The sequence below is a fragment of the Thermobia domestica genome, chromosome 1, assembly GCF_964235325.1.
Source record: "Thermobia domestica chromosome 1, izTheDome1.hap1.1, whole genome shotgun sequence".
In the NCBI taxonomy this organism is placed as follows: Eukaryota; Metazoa; Arthropoda; class Insecta; order Zygentoma; family Lepismatidae; genus Thermobia; species Thermobia domestica.
Window position 1 is genome coordinate 185,821,612 of NC_137454.1, and position 23,807 is coordinate 185,845,418.

The 23,807-nt window shown below is 34.3% G+C and overlaps 1 protein-coding gene across 1 annotated transcript; it reads right to left on the reverse strand.

Moving 5' to 3' along the window:
* Positions 1 to 145: 145 nt before the first annotated feature.
* LOC145675474 (sodium channel protein Nach-like) lies at positions 146 to 21,912 on the reverse strand. The gene is made up of 8 exons (XM_081745949.1): positions 21,796 to 21,912; positions 17,950 to 17,993; positions 17,502 to 17,598; positions 10,463 to 10,760; positions 8,903 to 8,956; positions 6,260 to 6,365; positions 2,674 to 2,783; positions 146 to 258 (listed from the first exon to the last, which is right to left on the reverse strand). Exons 1-8 carry the CDS (start codon positions 21,910 to 21,912, stop codon positions 146 to 148), a joined length of 939 nt encoding a protein of 312 aa, XP_081602075.1.
* Between the last annotated feature and the right edge of the window lie 1,895 nt (positions 21,913 to 23,807).

Here is a 23,807-nt window from a genome sequence, read left to right on the forward strand (position 1 = left end):
TTTTATTTATGTATATCTATTATTTAATTTATGTATTATTTATGTTACATGATGTATTCAAGTGATTAAACAATATGATTGTTATTAACATATGAATAGGTAAATAGTAAAAACATTAAATTATATTAAATTATACATTCTAAGTCTAAACAATGGGGTAATGCAATAAATAGGTCAGCGTAATGCTAACACGATAAACTTCCACCATACTCATGAGGCTAGCACCTATGAAGAAACCAAATACTCCGCCAATGGACACTGAAAGGAAAACAAATTGTGTTTTTCACAAATATATAGATATGGACTTCCCGTAAGGCAAAATAAATCCTATAATAACTATTGTAATATTAATATTTTATTTATGTATATCTATTATTTAATTTATGTATTATTTATGTTACATGATGTATTCAAGTGATTAAACAATATGATTGTTATTAACATATGAATAGGTAAATAGTAAAAACATTAAATTATATTAAATTATACATTCTAAGTCTAAACAATGGGGTAATGCAATAAATAGGTCAGCGTAATGCTAACACGATAAATTCATTGTTAATACTTTTACGGTATTAAATTTCATTTTCGTTACACTTTGATTCATATGTACCTTTCCGAGCATGAAAAAAACACTATTGCCTCCATAATGAAGTTATTCAAGAAGTACGTAATATATGCAACTGTATGTTATCTAACACATGATATACAATGTATAGGTGCACAGTTGTCAGTGGTAGAATATTTCTATGAAGTGACTTCACTGTTAGTATTTAGTTTGAACTAAGACTACATGAAATACTGAAGAACGGTGATTCTAGGAATATTATAGTTTCCATAATCTACTGTGACTCTAATTCTCTGACTATATCATTTTACCTAGGTATGATATGCTTCCTTTATCATCCAGGTTTAGAACCTTCTAACGTGCAATTACAGTTACTACTGCATATAGAGGAGAAGAAAATTTACTTATGAATATGTAGAAAGACCAAGTAAAGTAAATATGTGATTTTACTAAGAAGCTCCAGTTAACACTGTGTATGTGTATGTATGTATGTATGTATGTGTATATATATATATATATATATATATATATATATATATATATATATATGTGTGTGTGTGTGTGTGTGTGTGTGTGTGTGTGTGTGTGTGTGTGTGTGTGGACACTATGAAGTAACCAAACATTTAACGTAGGTGGTAATTAGTTATGAGCATCCATCCGATTTTTTAAATATTCTGTACAGAATATTAATACTATAATGCAAATACTAAACAAACATTTTTAGCCGGAAAGCCTTGCCCAAGTGCCTATCCAAAGGTAGCGTTTATTAGCATAATCATCAAGGAACAATTTAGCAAAATAACTGGTAATCCAGAGCCTGAAAAGTACCCCTAGGAAGCCGTAATCAGTTTGGTGTGTCAAAAAGTAGTACAGCTTGCTAGAGCTCATGCACGAAATTAGCTCTCCGTATCAATGCAGGAAGTACCCCAAAAATCGGCAAGTTATGTTCTTACAAAACCAAGTATTCTGCTTGAATTTTCCTTGAAAAACGCTTTCTTCTAACTATTTACCTTCTGTCTGAGTCCATTTATTTTTCAGTTTTATATTTATTACTAAGCGAGGCATCTGAGAGGGCATAGGAAGGTTTTAAATTGTATAAAATATGATAAAATAGAAGGGAGAAAATCAATATTTAGTCCTACGAGCAGGAGAAATTATACATATTTTCAATTCTTGAATTTAATATTCAAGAACGCGAAAAAATTTCCTGACGGCAGTAGGAATAGTACGGATAAAAGTTAGAAGCCCGAAAAACCTTGTGACTGCAGTACCATTAGTCGCATACCACATATAGCAAACATATACTTTGAATAATAAAGGAAGATTGTGTGAAGAACAACTGGTTATATGCACAGTAAACGCACCCGTAACGCTTCTTTTCTAAGCAGCCATACTCATTTTTTTTTCTAACACCACACCGAGGATAACACAGATATACGATGCTGCTGTACTATTTAGTCAGATAGATACTCTTCTACTCGAGAACTTTATAATTAAGATAAAAGCGTTGATATTTGCTAAGAATAAGAATAAGAACTTTTGATTTTCAATGTTTTTTCTTTTTCTTTCTTATAAGCAGAAATTATGTCTACATGTTTATATAAGACTAATATATTTTGACATGAACGTTTTAAATCAGTGTAATTTCAAGCACTCCGAGTACTATTTTTCCACTTAGCTATTTTCTACTTAACGTTTCAAGCATTATAATTTCTTTCAACAAATAATTTGCCGTAAGTTATTGTTCAATAGTTCCCGATTCAATCCAAAGTAATCACGCCCTAATACAACTAATAAATAAAATTCTTATAACTGAATCACAGCTTGGAAAATGTAATCTCTCCCGCGTTATTAATAAACTTAAATATTTTATATCTCTCTCTGTTCTGGCAAATTTACTGACAAAAGTTTGTTTGCAAGTATCTGATTTACATAATAGCATTACAATTTAGTTCGTAGAAGTAGGTACACGTTTCATACAATGTTGACGTTAGTTAGCGGTATTACCCACTAAGAAAAAATAATTTATTTTAAGTGAACGAATGAAAAATTTACTTTCTGCAAGGCATTACTACTGTATATCTCTACTTTAAGAATCAACATACCTGCAATGTTTAATATTCCACGCAGAACTCTCATTCGCCTATGTGTTGCTCCACGTGTAAAGACATATTTCTGAACACCATAACCACCTAATTCCGGCGTTCTCTTGTCACTAAAAATACAATATCCAATTTCAATACTTTTTCTACATTTACATTTAACAATTTAAAAAAAATAAAATCGAGAAATTGAGTCAAATAAAATTAAACTTAAAAGTTTTATACACTTTATACTGTCGAATACTAACGTAAAGTGATAATAAAAAAGATCAGTAGAATTTAAATAAATGGAGAATGGGAGAATCACCTGAATTACTCCTGTGTATTGTTAAAAAGTGATTGTCTTTTCTGTTAAAAATAAACTTTTGTACAGTAAGGGACACTTCTATATGGTACACCCATATGGAAATGTACGGCAAAAGTGTACCATCCAGAAGTGTTCCTTACGGTACCATAATGTTACGAGAAACAATGCGTTCGAAATGTATTTTAAGCGAGCTCATTCTTACCTAGGTAGTTCTTTTGAAAGTACATTAAGGACGCGCTGATATTGAGAAAATTACTTGAGAATTGGGAAATTGTTGACCTCATATATTTGTCTATAAAAATGATGTTTATAGTAAACGTAAAATATATTGATTAAATTATTATATGCATGTAGAGGAGGTGGATGGATATCCCTGAAAAGTTAATGATGTAAAAGTGTAATGTTTCAGGTTTATACCTCACGTGGTCTAAGACAGTAGATTAAAAAAGTTTATAATTTAAAAGACAGTGATAGAATAAAAATGTGGTAGAAAACAGGAAAACTCATTGATACTATGATGTCTATCAAAAACTCACCTGGAAGATGTACCAGGTAAAACCCTCTCACCTCAGAGGTGGCAGTTCCGCTAGTGAGGAAAAAGTGCTTTCTCACTGGAAATTAATTTACGTTAATTCCGTGTGTATGTTATCTTTACACAAAACAAAATTGTGTAATTTGCATTGTGTAAATGCATTGTGTAATTTGCATTTTCTCAAAAGTATGAACTATTCATTCTTCCTTCATTCATTTTTTCCTTTTCCCTTCTCTGGATAGTGAGCTTGTCAAGGGACATCTATCCTCATGCATGAAGAGCTTGAGATAGATGTCTGAACGGGCTCAGGCCTACAAAGTATATATCACTTCAGGATGGGCGGGGCTCAGGCAGTGAATTTTTAAATATATAATCATGTTTATCGGGTTCTTTCGGGAATTACTTTCTAAATATACTGTACATCAATATATAGTGCACTGTTCTTTCTGGAGAATGTTTAAAGCACAACTGCAAAATTAAACCTCTAATTGTTGTAAAAATGAAAACACAATTTTACATTAATTATTAAGTGTTTGTAATTCGGGCATATTTAGGGTTCGTTTGCTAATCACAGGAGCTCGGGCCAAAATGCTAAAACATATATTGGACTCGAGTCGGCCTCACATTGCAAATTCATTGGTGTGACCGGGCCCGGGCTAAACATTCCAGCCCATGCAGATCTTTAGCTGGAGGCTGTAGATGCGCGTAATGCCCCGAAATGTGTATAAAAAAATAAATAATTAAAAATGCAAATACGTAGACAAACAAAGTTCTGATCCAATACAACAAATACAAAACAATAGATATTAGATATGATCTTAGTATAATTTCTGACATGCTTTATAGAGTCATAAAAATTTGTTTTGCTCAATTTCTCTTGAAAGCCACACTTGAAAATATACCCTCATATTTTTTTTGTTCAGTTTAATGTAATCGAACGATTCATACAATGTTTTGCCTGGAGTCACGGTGGCTCAGTGGTAGAGCGTTCACCTCTGGTTCGTGGGTTAGATCTCAGCTCGCATTAAGTGGGCTTTGTGCTGGACAAACCGTGTTCATGGATTCTGTCGAGGTTCTACCGTTTCCTCCCATTTTATTCATTCCAGTATTGCATTCATTTTTTACCATCACCACTGTACCTGGAGCCTAGCCGGCATATACTTGAGACTTAAAACTGAAATATCTTATTCAATTTTTCAATGTTTCGTCTGTAGGCAATATCATAAAACAAATCTAATTTGTAATTTCTAAAAGGAAAACAAAATAAATCAGAAAAGAGTAAAAAGGAAATAATCAAGAAACGCGATTATTCTAAATTTAATTTTACATTGCATAGAAACGATTTCTTTTCGTGTCTCATGCAATTAGCTTGCAATCTTTCAACATTAGCCGGAAGCAAACATGCAGATAGAGCAGAAAATAGAAAAAAAACATACAATGAAACTGCAGACATAAGATGGAAACACATTGAAGAGAACATTCTCATCACAAGCAATTGATTTGCTGAGATAGGGACGCCAGATCCTTCGAACAACGCCAAGCGTAGTTACAAATAGAAGCAACAACTTGTAACACTAAGCTTTTTACCTCGATATTTCAAACTCGCAACATCTCTGTGTTATTATTTTGTCTTTTTTGTTATTAAAGCATATACGAATCTGAAGAAGAAAATACCTAAAATGAGAAAGGGACTGTCATAGACTTTTAGGGTTTTCAGAATCTTAGGAGACACCCTCGTGGTTCTCCCAAAAGAGGGAAAGTCACCGAAAACTTCGCTCATACAGAAAAGAAGGAAGAGATGGTTGCCTTGCAGTCAACGATGCTGAAGTCCAGATTCCTAATTGGTCGTCGCCCAGAGTTGATCTCCAAGCAATTTAGATGCTTAATGGACTAAAGACCTTCCCACCTCATTTTTCGGACTAATACAAGTGCCACTTAACAACCTTCAGGAACTGTGTATTAGTGAAGTGCTAGTGTGAGTGTTAATACAGACTACAACAAACTGGAATGGATGGAACTAAATCCGTAAGCAGTACTCATTTATTGGAAAATCCGAGTCAGTTGCAGTTTCTATTACATATACTCTCCGTTCTGCTCTCATATCTGAATGTTTCCTTTTAGGCTGTGTTGTTTCCAATCCAACACCAACCCAACATTTTATCGGGAATTAAATTTTAAATTAGACTCGTTTTAGGAAACAAAGGCACTCGCATTAAAGCCTCACACATTGCCTTTGCTGTGAATGAATGTTTCCTTTATACTCGTACATTTCCTCCTCTAAACTGTGTATTTTTCGTTCACCCAAAATGCTCTCCCTAATAACAAAAAAAATGAAGATACGTTCTAGGTTTGCAGGTACGGAAACCTCATCTAGACAAGAACGTTCAATGTGCGCTGTGCCCCTGAGACCAGGTAAGACTCAGTAGCATATGCACACAACGATATTATATAGCTAAACAGAAATTAAAACTTAAGACTTTTATAGGTAGACTACATTTCTTGAAACATACAGTGAAGCGTTTTCTTCATAGGTATTGTAATGGTAACTTTAACGAAAGTATACTTAAGTATGATTTTCATATGAATAGTTGGTAGAACTATGCATCAGGATTTACACTCATCATATAATTTTAATCTGATAAAAGTTATGTATTGTTTGATATATGTCTTACTTTTGGTCATTTTACAGACCAATAACGTTGTAAACATTTCATACAATTATTTCATTTGGCAGATTTTGTATTACTTACCTAATAGAAACCTTAGGCACATAATCTATCTGGAGGCAAGAGAGCTCACACTTGCAGTTCAACCCATAGTTCTTTGTACCATATGTATTAACCGGTTCTATTTGATCTGTAATAGAATTACCAAAAGTGTAAGAGGAAACGTTTATCAATTCACGGTAACTGATTATTATTTTTGTACACAGTATATTTCTGGTATAAATAGAACAAAATAATCCACACACATTTTGTTTATTTCTACTTTATGTTGTATTACGAATCATTACTGTTGTGTATGTTAGTATGTATCAAAATTTATAGAAACATATGAAATATTACTCAATAAGTAAATGACCAATCATCAAATGATTGATGATAATATGATATATTTTGTTCATAGAAACCAAGACTTCACTATATTTTAATGGATGTTTTAGGTAAAACATACACTGTTTACGAAGCAGATAATTTTGATTCCAAAGAAAGTAAAACAAAAAGTACAGAAAAATGTCAAAGGTTGCATACAAAAGAATTGTTGCTCCTAACACGAAAAGCTATCAAGTAGCTCCGAGGAGTTATCTCAAAGTGTTAAATAACAAGGAATGTAATTGTTTACATCATTGTAAAGATCATGCAAAATCATACCAGTTTTATGGAAAACATTTTCTCGTATGGGATCTCATTTACGAAATAGGTTTCTTCAACATGTAGAGAAAACGTCCGGTGCTTATAAATCATAGACGGCTAACCATCAAGGAGATAGGAAAACATCAGGGGCTCTCTGAATGAACCACTCTAATTGCCCTACATTGTACAATATAATGACGAATCTGCCAGTCACCCGAAAACTTTAAATAACACAGTATGTAATTGCTTATATTATTCGTAACATAATGATCAGCGGAAAAGGTTTTCTTTAAAAAGTTCATTGCTCGATATTCCATGTGATTTTTTTCTGCTTTGTATTTTGTTTTCACCTTCTATCTCCCATTATTTACTTGTAAGCAATGGCCATTTTATTTTAAACACTCGATATGTTTTGTATTCTTAATAACCAACTTCAACATCCTTAAGTTATTTTACTTGCCATAATTGTGGAGCTTTAACGAACTCAATATGCATATGAAACTGAGAATATTATATATAGTGTGTAATCTACAAAACTCATCCGATCTGGCCAAATTAGCGCAGTAGAGACCATAAAAGTTTAGTAAGTAGATGAAGTATGATCGTGTGAGATCTTTAACTTTCGAGGTACTGCATACAAAATTTTAGTTGGACTTATTAAAACAGGAAATTTCATTAAATTGCAATCGTCAAATCTTATTCGATCTTCACACAACTTCTTCATCATTTATGGCATGATGGCACATCTCGAAGACTTTCGTATGTACGTAAAACGTTATTATGTGTAGATCTTTGGTTCTAGTATAATTGAACTGTTCCGATATTGACCAAACTTAGCATAGTAGTAGATTGCAATGTTAGTATGCATAGTTTTTTGATCAATCGGTCATCAAAATTTGATTTGCAATTAGTCAAAATAGACTATATTCGTAAAATTAAATCATTATATCATAGAATATTGAACAAATACCTTAGGAAACTTGAATTAGACGAAATCATTATATATGGAAATATCATGGTATGAGAACACTGAATTTATATCTTAATTAGGGATTTGGACTTCGTGAAGGGAACTTTTATCATATGCTATTGGACACTACTCATCAGTATATATATATATATATATATATATATATATATATATATATATATATATATATATATATATATATATGTTTGTGTGTGTGTGTGATCCCAACAATAAGGAGACGTAATGATTTGAAGTCATCTTAATATTCCTTGTAAAGTTATCCTGCAAAATACGTCTCCATATGGTAAAGAATAAAATATTTTTAACACATATGAAAATTATTTGAGTTGATATGTCTTTTAAAATATTGTATGATCAAATGAAGTGTTTTTTCTGAAATTAGTAAACGACGATTTTTCTCGTTTCCTTTAACTTTTCTTGTAATACACTTTGATATTGAATAGTGAACTTATAATACATTGGGTTAAGCAAAACCAAACCTTCTTCATTTTGTTTTTCCTAAAAGTAAGTTTTTCTCGTACTAACAATGGGTATGCTGAAAATCATTATATATGTATACCGGGTGATTCAATAAGAACGTACCAGGTCTATATCGCAGCTAATACTGCACGTAGAGCCTTGAAACAAAAAATTGCATTACCAAATCGTATGTGTAGAATGCAATAAAAATAGTAGCGAGACCAGTGGCAATTCGTGAATACCTCCAACAGGGGCAACTTCAAAATTTGCAATGGAAAGTGGTATAACTGTTGGAATTGTTCGAAAGGACATTAAATGTCATGCATTGGACTATTTTTATTGCATTCTACACATACGATTTGGTAATGCAATTTTCTGTTTGAAGGCTCTACATGCAGTATTATCTGCGATATAAAACTGGTACGTTCTTATTGAATCCCCCGGTGTATATATATTACCGCCTATTATATAATTTTAGGCAAGGAAACTAAGAAAGTAAATTGTAAATATTTCTTAAATATGAAATCACCCTTAATGTACATTTTTACATTATCCTCAAATAGACGAAAGTTATTAACTTAATTACTCGCCCTTCATCTTCTTGAGGCACTCTCTTCCAGAATGGTCGCACAAAACTTGAGGTCCTAAATGAAAGTAATTAGATACTGTATTTGAGAATGTAATTTCATTCGAGAAACTTATATTTTCAATTTTAAACTAACTCAAAGAGTGTTGTTTTAGTAAATTTACTAATCACAGCATTATTTCAAACAATTTTTCAGTGAAGCTACAACTTACATAACTTTACAAAATAAGCAAATTAAATTAGTTAACTTGAATTTAGCATACGTTATTTCAAAGTGGACACTTAATGAAATTATTTTAAATTTATGTCAATTATTTAGAACATCAATGTCTAGCGAAACAGCAAAAATTATACGTTGATGCTTTTATTAAAGCCTTGCCTGATCCTTTATGATCAAGATGAGAAATAATCTTGTAGCATGCAGGAAGAAAGCTCAAACATGATAACATAAATTCTAACATTGGGAGGTAAAGTTTTATCATGATGAATGGGTTTGTCTAAAGTATCAAGGATACTGTCACCGACAATCTTATACGGACCATGGAGAGATTCCTTAAGCCTTAGGACCGATAATAGCGGGACGATAAGATAAAAAAAGACCCATGCTGTCTAAAATCTGTGTGTTTCATAACATAATCTTATATATTGGAACTGTACACTAAATTGTTTCATAAATAATACTCACGTTCGTTATGAAATATTCTAACCATAAGTACTTTAGCCTCATGACGTTTACACCATTGTCTTTGGGACAGATGTGGATTTAAAATAACATTACACATATATTTCTCGTTTCGAAAATAAGGGAGAAATCTGAGCATTTTTTCAACATACATCCAAGAAAATAAATCAGTGACCTACTTGTTCCTCCTAGCAAGGCCTGATACAAGTACTTCCATAAAATAATACACAATCTTGCCTAAATGTATTGTTTAAAACTATTGAAATAGGATATTAGATATGAAATTGAAAAAAAAATTGAGCCCATAATGTAGTGCAAAATTGATAAAAAAAAAAATAAACTAATAAAATCTTTCTGCAGGTTCCTAGTCGCACCTAGATTATGTCGTTTTCACACGATGTATACTTCACAGTCCATAAGGGGCGCGGTGGCTCAGTGGTAGAGCGTTCAACACCGGTGCTTGGGCTCCCTGGTTCGATCCCAGCTCGCGCCGTGTGGGCTTTGTGGTGCACAAACACCGTACTCATGAGTTTTCTCGGGGTACTCCCGTTTCCTCTCACTTTCTTCATTCAACCATTTCGCTCATCTCTCATCATCACCGTCTCCTTTAGCCTAACCAGCATAACTGAGGGACGTAAAACTTAAAGATTTCACTTCATTTTTTCACAGTCCATAAATTCTTGAAATTATGGAGTTTGCAGACTAAATATGTTATTTAACTACCTGAGCTCTATTAACTTATTTCTTAGGAACAATATAAACAGTGATTAACGCTGAATCTAATTTATGTATTAGGATAAATGGTTTCATATACATATTATATGAAATCATGCAGCAAAAACTTATGAAACTATGAAATTATGTAGAAATTATCATAATTACCTTTTTTAATCCCAATGAGCCTGTCTGTACAGTTACATAGTTTCACTTTTTGTTCTACTTTGCATTGTGTAATACATGCTGAATAACTATAGAACGGAAATGCCCACATGCCCTCATTCTCATCCGGAAATCTGCATTTCCTCGACGATATAGGTAGAGCTCTTACATCGTCATCTGCGGTTTCTTCACTGAAAATTCTCTCTCCATAGTAATTGGAATTTATAATTGGAACACTGTTAATACTCATCGAGCCATATCCACCTTCCAAAGGAACTTCGTAATTTGAGAAACACAGAAACTAAAAATAAAAAAAGTTTCATTAGTATCCCTGTGCCTAGAAAATACATTATTGGAGTTTCATTATATAACAATGCAAAGTATTGTACTAACTAAACAATGTTCCAAACTATTGCTATTCTTGATGAAACACGGCCTAACATAACTTCGTAGATTATTAAATATACGTTTTTATTATTAAATACACGCCACAACAATACCTTTCATGATACGTTATTCAAGGAAGCAAAATATTGCTTCAAATAAATATACATTTCATATTCCAACATTCCACCAACAAAATCAACAGCTCAGAACATGTTTTAACTACTTATCTTGACTATACAATGAAAAAACCAACGACCTGTTTCTTATGTTTTTTAATATCAAGAGATCAAATCTTCCCCATTTTCATTCGAAGTTTTAACATTCTACTTGTACCGTATCAGTATAATAAAGTAAAATTAACAGGTCAACACGTTAAGAGCGTCGTGATCACACATACCTCAAGCTAAGATGCATTGAGGCCACATAAATCATAATATGTAACATGGAACTTCTTACACTGAAGGCCTGTGTGCCACTGGTGGCTCATGCGTGTGTTTCCTTTTAGGAGCTTCCTGAACTCCCACGAAATGAAGTCTGAAACTTTATTGATATATTGAATATTCCTTAGCGTTTTGGAATTACGCACCTAGATTTTTTTTCTAGAAAACGTTTTTTTTCAAAAACTCGAAGAAATATGAGGAAGATTGTTTGTTTATGTTACTATTCTGTACCCCTTAGTATTTCGGAATTATCATTCGACCTGCCTGTGCCTACATACCAAAACATTATATGTTACAATTATAAATTATCAGATCTGCAACCTGCTGCAAAAACAACGCATGCGCCACATGTGGCTGAGATGCGTACGTTTACCTCTAGTGACCGTGAGCCATCCACGATACATATGAAATACTGTGAAAGGACAATGTTGGGATAAGGAGGAATTGTCACAAGAATGGAAATAATCAATTATTGTCCCAATTCACAAGAAAAGCGACAAAATTGATTGTACATTGTAATTATCGGGGCATTTCTCATTTTTCAACGTCTTATAAAATTTTATCAAACATACTGATAGCAAAATGCATACGAAATTAATGAAAATTATTAATGCGGATCTAGGTAAAATAAAATGAGCTATCGACCAAATATTTACCATTCCTTAAAACCTCAAAAGCAAGTGAGATTACAATATCCCGGTACATGAATTATTTATTGATTTCAGAAACGCCTAAGGCAGTGATAGGTCCTTCTGAAATCAATAAATAACTGATGTACCGAAATTTGTATAACATTCTTACCGAATTTGGAATACTGAATGATGTTTCACTCCTTAATTATATGACTTTTTTATTTTGTTTTGAAAATATGGCATGGGTAGAGTTTAATGTTGTAAATTGTAGGAAAACAAATTTAAAACCCTAGGACCAAAATTTCGGATTAATAATTTAGTATTAACTATTTGTAGCTATTTAGCTACATAATGCAATTTACATTTCGAACCCCTGTCACAATATCTACTTTTTATTTAACGTTTTTTTTTTTAGTTTTAGTAATATTAAACGTTGAAAACTCCTTTTACACATTCATAGAAAATTTCTTTTACACATACACATTCACTAAAAGGTAATTCATAACTAACACTTCACAAACAAATTTTGTAATGAAAAAAAACTCAGTTCTTCAGAGACCTTCACAGTATTGTTGGATATGGAATGCTTTGAAAGTTTTTTTTTTCTTGTGGAAGTTTAGTGCTACCCACACTTGTTACATTTGACCCACTTGGTCTTACCTCACATTTCTTGGAGGCATGAGTGCTGTGGATCCTCTGGTCTTCTATACTTGAATCTGCTCCTCCAGGATGTTACTCGGTCTTCCACAGGTCCACGGGTACAAGATTGACATAAACAGTGAGAAATTTTCATACGAAATTGACTAAGTTTCATAGTTGTAGTGGCCCCTTTGCTTTCTCCTATCTTGCTCGTCTACAGAATCCATGAGTTCACAATTTAAATGTCTAGAAGATGAATGAGCCCACGATACCACTTTCGAGATCTCGTAAGTATTTTGTGTCTACCCATAATGGTATCAAACAAGTCAACTCCTCCCATGTCTCTATTGTAAAGTTTTATTACGTGTAAACATGGCACATTAATATTCAACACATCGGAATATGTTGCGTTCTAGGGACTTTTCTTGCAACACTTGCAAAAACGGAATGTATATACGCTGCGACAAAATGCACTTACGAAAAGAAACAACTATTGCGAGATTTATAAGCAAGAACTATGTGTATGTATTTTCTCTGTTGTTGTTCAGTCTTGTTTTGGAATACAGTATAAGCAAAATCAAAGGTACACTCCGCATCAAAAATTTCGACAGCTGACGCCGTTCAGCTTGGCTACCCAATATACACCTTCTTATTCCATAATCGTGTCCGGTAAAGAGACTCCTCTCTTTCCTCATTTCGCCTCTCCCGTACTAAAATCAGCTAACATCGTGAGTGCAAATCTAATTTCTAAGTACACATGTATTCGTATCGATAAATTGAAAGAATAAAAAAAACAAATGAAACAAGATTAAAGATTTCTGGAAGCCTAACTTTATAATGTTAGGTTATTTTCTTACTGCGTTTAAATTCCATTTTTATGTTCTCCCTTTCATTCTTCTTTCCCCTACTCTCTCTCTCTCTCTCTCTCTCTCTCTCTCTCTCTCTCTCTCTTTCTCTCTGCCTGATTTCTGAACCTCTGTGCAATAGATATCCTTTGGTTTCAATTTTTCATTGTGTGTGTTTAAATTATCCCTACATCAACTTACGAATCTTGTTTCGTCTCTGTTTTATTATTTACTTTTTTCGATATTAACACATGTCTAGTTTGAAGTTAGAATTACGTTCCTGATGTTAGCTGATTTTAGAATGAGAGACATAATAAGGAGAGAGAAGAGGTCTCTTTACCAGACACGATTATGGGATGAAAAGGAGTATATTGGGTGGCATATCTGCATAGCGTTAGCTGACTCAATTTCTTAGATGCGGAGTGTACTAACCAGGGTCTACAACTGAATGATATTCACCATGTACCGATAATGTAAATCTGATTGGAGATGATATGAAAAAATATAAAGAAATATGAAGGTTCTATTAAACACCTGCTGGGACATGCGTATTAAGTGTAATCGCAGAGAAATTTAAATACATGGAAGTTCACTGTAACAGTAGTATTGCAAAATATAGATATTTTAAAATATAAAATAATCCTTTCTATAAAGTGGATACTTTCAAATGTCTAGTATTCAAAAACCTTCGTGCAAAAAACAATCGTGAGCATTAGTGTTAGTGACCATAAACTAGATCTCCACAAATACGCCTACTCTATGAATATGAAATAAAGGTGGAGGACGTTCCCCAGAGCAAAATAAATGACTATTAGATATTTTGTTAGGAAAAGCGTATCTGATTCTGAATACGTAAAACGATATCTCGAACAGAATCAACACATCGACGAATTACTTTTGATGTTGTGAATCATTGGACAACTAATGTAATAGAAACATGTAGAGAACAAAACAGAAGGAAATGAGATCTTTAATTTAATGACTCATGATTATATCCTATCAACTAAAGGAGACAAAAGTTTAATGAAAAATAATGGTTGTGGATGATTTAGTGGAACGAGATATAGCATTAAACGAAAGAATTCGAACAAAAACTGAACACGAGATTGTCCACCACAATTTCAATTTGATTTTGCACCTCAACTAAGCCCCTTTGCAACAGAGGTGAGCACTTTACCACTGAGCAAGCATGTACCAGAAATACTAGGTCATTGACTATGCGTGGGAGTTAATTACATATAAAAGCGATCAAAAATCCTATGTATCAGATCTACCAGAATCTTTTCTTAGTTTTCGTAACACTAAATTATATTTCTTTCTACACATTAATCATATCCGCGTTACTATAATTCTTATGTATTTCTCTTGTATTACTGCTGATGATTTTAAAAGCAGAAAACTAGTTTCCTTTTACAATTCTAACAGAATCTCTAGCAGTAAAGTTTGTATCTTGATCAATGTCATTTCCCCCAGTTAATACTGAATGAGTTCCCAGAAAGAGAGAGAGTATGGGGTCGTATATGCAGAAAATAGACACATTCAAAACGGAAATATAAAACTTCAATACGAACCACGCTCTCAACAATCTTCCTAATTGATGATAATGTTCTTCGTAATATTTGGAAAGACGCTGCAGAAATTACACAGGACCTTGCTGTTGGTCATCAAATAGTTTCTGCTCAAATCACAAATTGGGACTTACAATAAAGCACTTCAAATGAATACCATATAAACTATCAGAGAACAATTAACAGGATCATGTGATTATCAATTCTTCTCTCCTTTCTAAAAATAAAAACTAGATATTTCCAACCCAATTCTAACTGAAACTGAGAAATGGATCACCTAGGAGGAAATCATTAGGAAAAAGCTCACTTCAAACCAAGACAAGTAAGTTCCTGTACACCAAGACTCCAAAGGATGTTGGCAATATGGTAGGATACGAGTGGAAAAATTATTGTGAGGCCGTGAAAGAAAGCAAAGCTATAAATCTTGATATATACTACCCTCGGTTTTAGTCTGAAATACAAAACACAACGAAAAACGGTCATATGTAGAAAACGGTCATATGTCATCCTCGTAAGGGGAGCAGGTAGGTATCCTGGAAAATTAGATATAATAAAGTAATTCTCAACCTGAAAATAACGTTGCTTTTAAAGCAGAGCTGACGGTTAGAGCTAATTATAAAAACAATATCATTCATTATTTTATCTCGGGATTACAGTCACAGTTAACATTAAAGTAATATGATGCGTGGACCTACAGCATAACACGGGATCCAAACTATATGAGCTTCAACAAGGATTGTCCCTATCTCACCGAGGGCGATAACGAATCATATACTCACACACGAGATTCCGGAAAACAATCTTGTTAAGAAGGAAGATATTTGTAAATTGATGGAACATTAACTTTTAACACTAAAGGAAATCTACTCTCGCGTTCTAGAGTTGCCTCCAAAATAGTGTAGACGATCTCCAGAAGTACCGTAATTAAGGAATGGAGTTTGCAGTTAAAGCTATTATGTGTAAATTCGAGAATGTATTGTACAAGTTGGAAAGAAATATTATGATAACAAAGTTTAAATGTACTATGGAATTTTCATTGTGCTTGCAAAGTATTCAACCACGATTTACTCAAAGATAGGATAAATTATATAAGAATCTGTTATACACCATTTTTTTAATTAAAGAAGTAATGTGTAGGTCTACGACATCCAGGCTCAGTTTTACAATATTAAGGTAAGGTATGTCTAAAGATTTAAATTCCGAATTTCTCAATTTCTTGGCTGATGCAATAAGTATAGCAATATATATTAATAACGCGTATCTATCATTTATTCTTTACAATTATATGTTCAATATATTTGTTAGAATATCTATCTCCAAAGATGTAGATAAATTGATGATATAAGGTGTAGTTGATTCATTAAACAAATAAACAAATTAGAAAGAATGTGCTCCATTTACTAGACATATACGAATTGGATATTTAATATTTAAAATGTCATGAAGAAGTGCAAATATGACTAAAATTGACAAAATAATTATGTAATTTCTGTCTTTTCTCATATCAAAGCATACTTATTTCAGCACTCTAATGTCTGTGTTACTACGATTATAGATTACTATGTAAAAGGAAATGTCTTCCCTGCAAAATTTGAATCTGAAAAAAAAACTATCTGACCAGGATTTGAACACATATACGAGCTGCTTCTAATCATAAATCCAATACTCAATCTATGGATTTCATAACAACTACCATAAAACATACAAATCGAAAATGCTAACACTTGTACAATATCAAAACCGTAGTACGTGAGCAAATTCTTAGAACAATTGAAAATTAAGGAAGAAATAGCATAATGGGTGTTTTGTTCAAGAATAAAGATTTATTTCTGTATTTTGGGGTTGAAATTAACAAGAGGGGGGAAGGAAAATTCCTCGCTTCTAAAGCACAACGCACCAATAGTAATAATGATAATTATCATGAAACAAGTAAGAAAAATAAAGATCACATCACATTTGGGACAGGACAAGATGTTCCAACGACTTTGTAATGATGTAAAAGCTACATAATCTGGTATTTCGAGCTATATGCTCTGAGACATCATAGTTCCCTTCTAACATTGTAAATGACATAAAAAAGAGTAAGTAAAAGACAGCGAAACCTAGCGCTGATAGTAGGAAATGGAATTACGCAAACAAGTTTTGTAGATGTAGTACTAATGGATTTATGTGTATAACCATGCACTGCCAATGTCTGTTTCAGTTCACTCCGCTCCCCTTGTTTGCTTAACGTCTTCTCTCTCTCTTGACTATAACCGTAAGACCCGCCTCTGTGTCACACATTAGCCAGCTGGAAACATCCACTCTATACTTGCCCGACATCAGCCTTAGGTTTAATTTTCAGATTTGCAGATATTGCACATCTTGACCTATTCCTTATTTCTCTAGGCAAACAAATATTGAGTCACGGATTCTTATGTGATTTTTCCCTATCTATGAATATATTATAATCGCACACTCTGTAGATCAGCGCTTTTGTCAGCGATCCTAAATGCTAAACTTTTTAATTTTCTTAGTAATTTTATACATACATATACAGTCTGTCCATCCCATCTGATAGATAGTACTACAGAAATGCTAGCAGAAGGAGACTCTGAACGATCATCGTTAATGACTGAGTAGTTCGACCTTCAAATAGAGAAAAAAATATCGATTAAAAACCAGCAATTAAGAACTAGCAATTTTGTAAAAGTTTCTTAAATTCATGAGAATTCAGAGCAAAATACAAAATGCATGGTACTTTATGAACTATATGTAGTGCAATTATCAAATCAATATCATTCCACGGTTAAGAGGAAATTGTTTATTATAGGGTATCCAGAAACGGTGCACAAAATGAAGTTGGGAGCTTCAACAGTTTTAATCATAAGTGCGAATGAAATTAAAGCGTAACTTCAACTCAAAATATACCCTTTTGTTTACAAAAACCAAGCCTGATTTCGATTGTCGACGTCTAAGAAGGTGAGCCTACACACTTACGTCCCTCCAATTTGTTTATAATCAAAATCTGTTTTCCTTTCATTCTGTTACAAAGCAACATGCATATTCTCTAATAGAAAGAGACCGTCTGAAAGTTACCTTCATGTATATATATACATATATACGCATATATATATATATATATATATATATATATATATATATATATATATATATATATATATATATATATATTCAAATGCTATGTAGAAAACAATAAAGATAAAAGTCAAAAGTAGCCTCCTACGTGATACAAAGTTCAAGCCAGTGGAAAATACACCAAGGCAGAAGAGTAACAGAAACAAACATCGTAGACTAAGAAGGACACTCTGTTTGTCTAGTGAATAATGTAACGGATTCTCATAGTAATGTTAATTTTAACGTGAATTGGAACCCCGCCTACCAAAACTGCTTTTTAAATAAAAATTCATGTTACTAACAAAGATGATTCATGTTGAAATCTAAGATATTTATGAATATATAACAGTTATGTAGTGTAGTACATATTTATTAAATAAAATCAGAGCTCCTTTTCTCTTGTCTGTAATGTTTACTCCGACGAAGAGAGCTATGATCGATTCCCGGCGCGAGATCAAAAGTTTGGGATTCCATGTTAAGGAATAGCTCCAGGTCTCATATAACCTGTGTTGAAACGGACGCTGAACTCCAACAAAGTACAGTCTAATGGTTACTCTTAAACAGAAAGCAGTATGGAAAGATGTTCACCCTACAAACTAATTATTTAGTTTTTATAAGAACCAGGTGGATAGGGAAAATTGTCTCTCTATGAAACATAAAACTCTATCAAAGTCTTGAACCTCCCTCCAAAGAAGCATAACATGAAAAGACCCTACTGCACATAAGGGAATTCATTGTTTAAGTACAAACTCGTCATTAAATTATATTAATACCAACAATGGTGTCTGTTCTGTGTACGTAACAAATATAAAACGGAAAATTTGAATATTGTTCCTCATTTTACCACTTCAAAGGGTCTTTCCTAATAAAATAGTAAAATCGACCCTTGATCCAAATTGGGTCGCTATTGACCCAAAAGGTCACCCTTGACCTGAAACTACCTCAAAATTTTTTGACCCCACCCCTCCTCTTACCGAATTATCGTATCATACATGCTCAAAATTGAATATTTTTTAGTTTTGGTGGCGGTGATCACAAAATTTTAAAAAGTTTCACAGATTATAGATACTATTTAGATGTAAATGTGCAATTTTTTTGAAAGCCATAGATGCGTATTTTCTTTATTTATTTGCATGTTGAAAATTTCAAAAAATTGTAGGAATAAAATTTTGGAGGAGACACGTCGCTGATTTTTTGGTTACAAATTTGTTATACCCTTAGGTACAACATATATATTTTTTTTTCGGGGCCAGAAAGTGATGGAAACATTGTCAAAAATAAATAAAACTGAAAACAAAGAGAATAACAACGACTGGGCGCGAGAAGTGGAACTTCGGCCACCAGAGAGATTAGAGCATATCACTCTCCACTCCAATATTATTTATATAGTGATAATTGTAATATAAAATGCACCAAATGATATACTACAGTCGCTTGTGTTAACTAGGATGGAACCAGCATGTGGGAGGAGTGAACTTTCTAACAAAAAGTGCTAAAAATCTTTATCTCCAGTGAACAGTGCCTTCATCCTTGGTTGTTCGTTTTTCATTACCGTAAATACGAGCTCGGATAAATCAGTATTCGGTTGTCAGCTCTATACGGGGCATATTACTATAATCTGAAAAGTATTTTAGTGTCTGTAAAATGTAAAGTGTTATAATAATTAAATGGCTTAAAATATACGTATCAAATATATGTTTTGTGGGTGTAATTAACACGCCAAGTAATCATAATAAAGATATGAAAGTGTGCATGCTATATAATAATATTTTGTGTTGTAGAATAAGTTTTGTCCTTGGTAGAGTTCAGTGTGTTTAGTCTCCGCAGTGCAATTGGTTGGTATTATTTTCCACTGAATATATGGAGCAGAAAATATGTCGCACCCAACGTTCCCCGAACTTCTGACCGTAAACTGGGTAACCACTATTGGAACAATCAGCTGTTCAGCTGAGGTGAATACAAGGATTTACCGCGAACAAAGTATAGATTTAATGATAACAGTCCATGGTTCGAATCCCAATTTTCACTATTTTTGTTCTTAGTTGGTTGATGTTTACTTGTGAGTAGTTATTATCCAGTCCAAGAGCCTGTTTTCTTTCATGAGTCAGTACAAGGACGTTCAAGGATCAAACCTGATACCGTTAAATCTGTTTACACAAACAGTAACCCACAGGGAACGAACCCCAAATACTCTTATATATGGCTATTCCCGAACAGGGCCATACGGTACTCGAACCCTGATACTCTCATACGTGGACCATATGTCTCTGATTCTCTTCATTCTGGATAGATTGCATGGTTTCCCGACTGCAAGCTACAGCGGTGCTAGTTTTTCTTCATCGCCCGCTTACCATCTGTTCCTTATACATTCCTCAATCTGAAGATCCTCATTCCTCAATCAACGCCGATCTGCTTCAGCAGAATCACCTGGTTGAACCACCAGTCTTGCTTGTTATAGATTCTAATGCCTATCACTGTCTTTTGGCTCTCTCCTCACTGACGATCGTGGACGTCAGGTCACAGAATTTCTTGCGAAGAGTGGGTTGCTCATCCTCCATGATGGCAGTCAGATTCATTTCTCCTATGCCCATGATATATATTCCTGTATTGATCTCTCCATGTGCAGTGCTGCTCTGTGATTGACGCGGATAGTACAAGTTAATCTTTGTGGTAGTGATCAGTGTCCATTATTCGTCAAAGGACTCCCTGTTTTCCTCAGTTTCCTTTCCGACGCTTCAATCTGAAACGAGCTCACTGGAATAGCTTTCGTACGTTCTGCGAGTCAGGTTCTCTGTCTTACTGTTAATAGATTATTCTGTTGCTGTACCTGCTTTATCTGTGAATGGTGTGTTAGAGATCAGAAATAGCTAACAGTTTGAGTCACCACTTTGCATCTAACTCTGAATCTACACACTACTGTACAGCGTTTGTTCATTTTCAGGCAAAATCAGAGCGGAACCGTTAGACCTCGCGCATCGCCAACAGCGGTCACTATAATGCTCCCTTTCGCGTTTGTTGACTTTGATTCTGTTTTCCGTGAATCGCCCAATACTTCCCCAGGACCCGAACGCATCTTCTGTGAAATGATCAACCTCTTCGACTGTTGATTGATGTGTTCACATTCGTTTTCTTAAGTACTCTTCTATCCGTGGTCTGAATGTTGAGTCAGCGCCATACGTGGGGTGCTGATCGCACTGTTCTGCCCTTCTGATACTACAATCTAATTAGGTTAAAGTTAGACTGTGACTTTGTTGCATATGCATCTGCTCGTTTCTCTCTACTGAGATAATTTAACACAGACCATCACTTGGATATTCAGCTAGCTACTGGCGCCTTCCTTACTAGTTATGTTGTCAGTCTTTATGTTGAAGCTAACGAACCATCATTAATGGGCTTTTTCTTGTCTCCGACGAATTTGTGTGGCCCTCTGTCTCATTACTTCGATTTGTGCTATACCTCAGTGTCTGGTTTCTGCACCAAGAATTGATATAGGATTATGTTTGCATTCCAAACGACAGTTTCCAGGTATACCAGCAGGAGTTTGCAGAATTATTACAGCAGTACTCCGATTTTAATGCGTTTTATACGGACAGTTCTAAGGATGGAAAATCTGTTGGTTGTTCCTATGTCACCGACGAAGGCAGCTCAGAATTGTTTGCATCGCCTGTGTTCAGCATATAGTGCTGAATTAACTGCAATTGCACTTACCATTGGGTTGTCGTTGTCCGCTGGGCACTTGTTCATGTCAGCATTCGGGGAAACCAACGAGATGACACAGCTGCCAAGCAATTCACCTTGGCCAGGATTGCATTGGAGCATAGTCATACTCGCTCCGATCTGTATTCTATTTTCATACCTTGATGCCCTCTCATTGGCTAGCAGACTCGGACCAGGCAAATCAAAATAAACTTCATGCAGTTAAACCACATCTTACAGAATGACACACATTAAATCGCTCTCATTTTCGAAATGAAGTACTCTTAGGTGTTTATATATCGGGCACTGTCATCTCTTAGGTGTTTACATATCGGACAACACCCATAGTTATTTGTTGCGTGGTTTGAATCGTTCGTATTAGCAGGAATGTATTGTCCCAGTGAGTATTCGGCACATTCTTGTCGAACATCCTGAATACTCACAACTCAGAGAACTAAACGGACTGTCACTTCCACTTGATTGTGCATTGAGTACTGATATTGCTATGATTGAGCATGTACTTGCTTTCTGTGCACGCTTGTAACATTGCTCACGTAATGGTTGGGTTGCATAATGTAATGCTATTTTTATTGATGAACAAACTTCATTCGTACGAAATAATTTTCTTCTTCTAGGTATTATATGAACAAGTCCAACTGAACCACCTCAGATTTTCTCGCTTGCCTTCACACTTGCTGTCTTTCGAAGTAACCCATTTTCGCCCACCCCTCCAATTCGTTTCACTCCTGAAGTACCGGAACACTGAGACCATGGTTTTATCTTGTCAAAATGGAGATTGTAATTATTCTCTGAATACCAAACACACAGATATACACACATTAGTATTATGTACCATCACTCAACCTACTATAATAACAATGATAATAATAATAATAATAATAATAATAATAATAATAATAATAATAATAATAATAATAATAATAATAATAATAATAATAATGGATTTTTGAAAACTTATATTAACCCGTACAAAACTAACACTCATGTTAGGCACAGCTTTCTGATACTTCTGTAATGAAATTATGTTTATTGTTCAGCATTTCAATAGCGCAATGGGACTATTAACTTTCTTATCAATCTTTTTATGCTTTTTTTAACAATTAATATCAAGCCTACACTACCTATTGAGCGCATTTTCAGAAAAGTGTTTCAGTAAACCGCTCGAAAGCATGGTTTATATTTGGTCTAGGAATTAATTCGTGCGGGTGGACAAGAGATGGCGCAACGAACGGAGCGTCCCACAATTCCGTGTATCCACACATGTGTTGCAAACCCCTGTCATCGCGTATCGTTCGTAGTATAGGGCAGTGGATTAAAGCGTCAACAACACCAGTTTGTAGTTAAGTGAACATGGCGCAATTTGTGCCTGATAAAGTGTTTTTGCGGGGTGTCCTGCTGCATTACTTTAACATGCAGAAAAGTGCGACTGAAAGTCATCGTATTTTGGTGGAAGTGTATGGTGACCATGCTCTAGCTGAGCGAACGTGTCAGAAGTGGTTTGCACGGTTTAGAAGTGGTGATTTCGGCTTGGCAGACCAAGAGCGAGCTGGACAGCCAAAAAAATTTCAAGACGAAGAATTGACAGCATTGCTCGAGCAGGATTCGTGTCAAACGCAGGAACAACTTGCAGCAGCATTAGGCGTTGATCAAACAACAGTCTCCAAACGCTTGAAAGCCATGGGAATGATTCAAAAGATGTCACATTGGGTTCCACATGAATTGAAAGACAGAGACGTTGAAAGACGAAAAACCATTTGCGAATTGCTGCTTCAACGACAGAGCAGAAAGGGGTTTCTGCATCGAATTATTACGGGAGATGAGAAGTGGATCCATTACGAGAACCCTAAACGAAAAAAGGCCTGGGTGAAACCAGGTGAACCAGGTCCATCACAACCAAAACGAGATATTCACTGTGCAAAGGTTATGCTGTGCATATGGTGGGATATGAAAGGTGTGGTGTACTATGAGCTGCTGCAACCGGGTGAAACTATGAATGGAGAACG

What these genes read in the sequence shown, in the direction of transcription:
- LOC145675474 (XM_081745949.1), bottom strand. Translation starts at nt 21,912, where the DNA reads ATGACTATGCTCCAATGCAATCCTGGCCAAGGTGAATTGCTTGGCAGC. An exon ending in GGGATGGACAGACTGTATAT is followed by an intron (nt 10,761 to 17,501) that starts GTATGTATAAAA and finishes TTTTATTTTTAG; the next exon opens with TTTCTGTGTTTCTCAAATTA. An exon ending in GCTCATTGGGATTAAAAAAG is followed by an intron (nt 8,957 to 10,462) that starts GTAATTATGATA and finishes ACTTTCATTTAG; the next exon opens with GACCTCAAGTTTTGTGCGAC.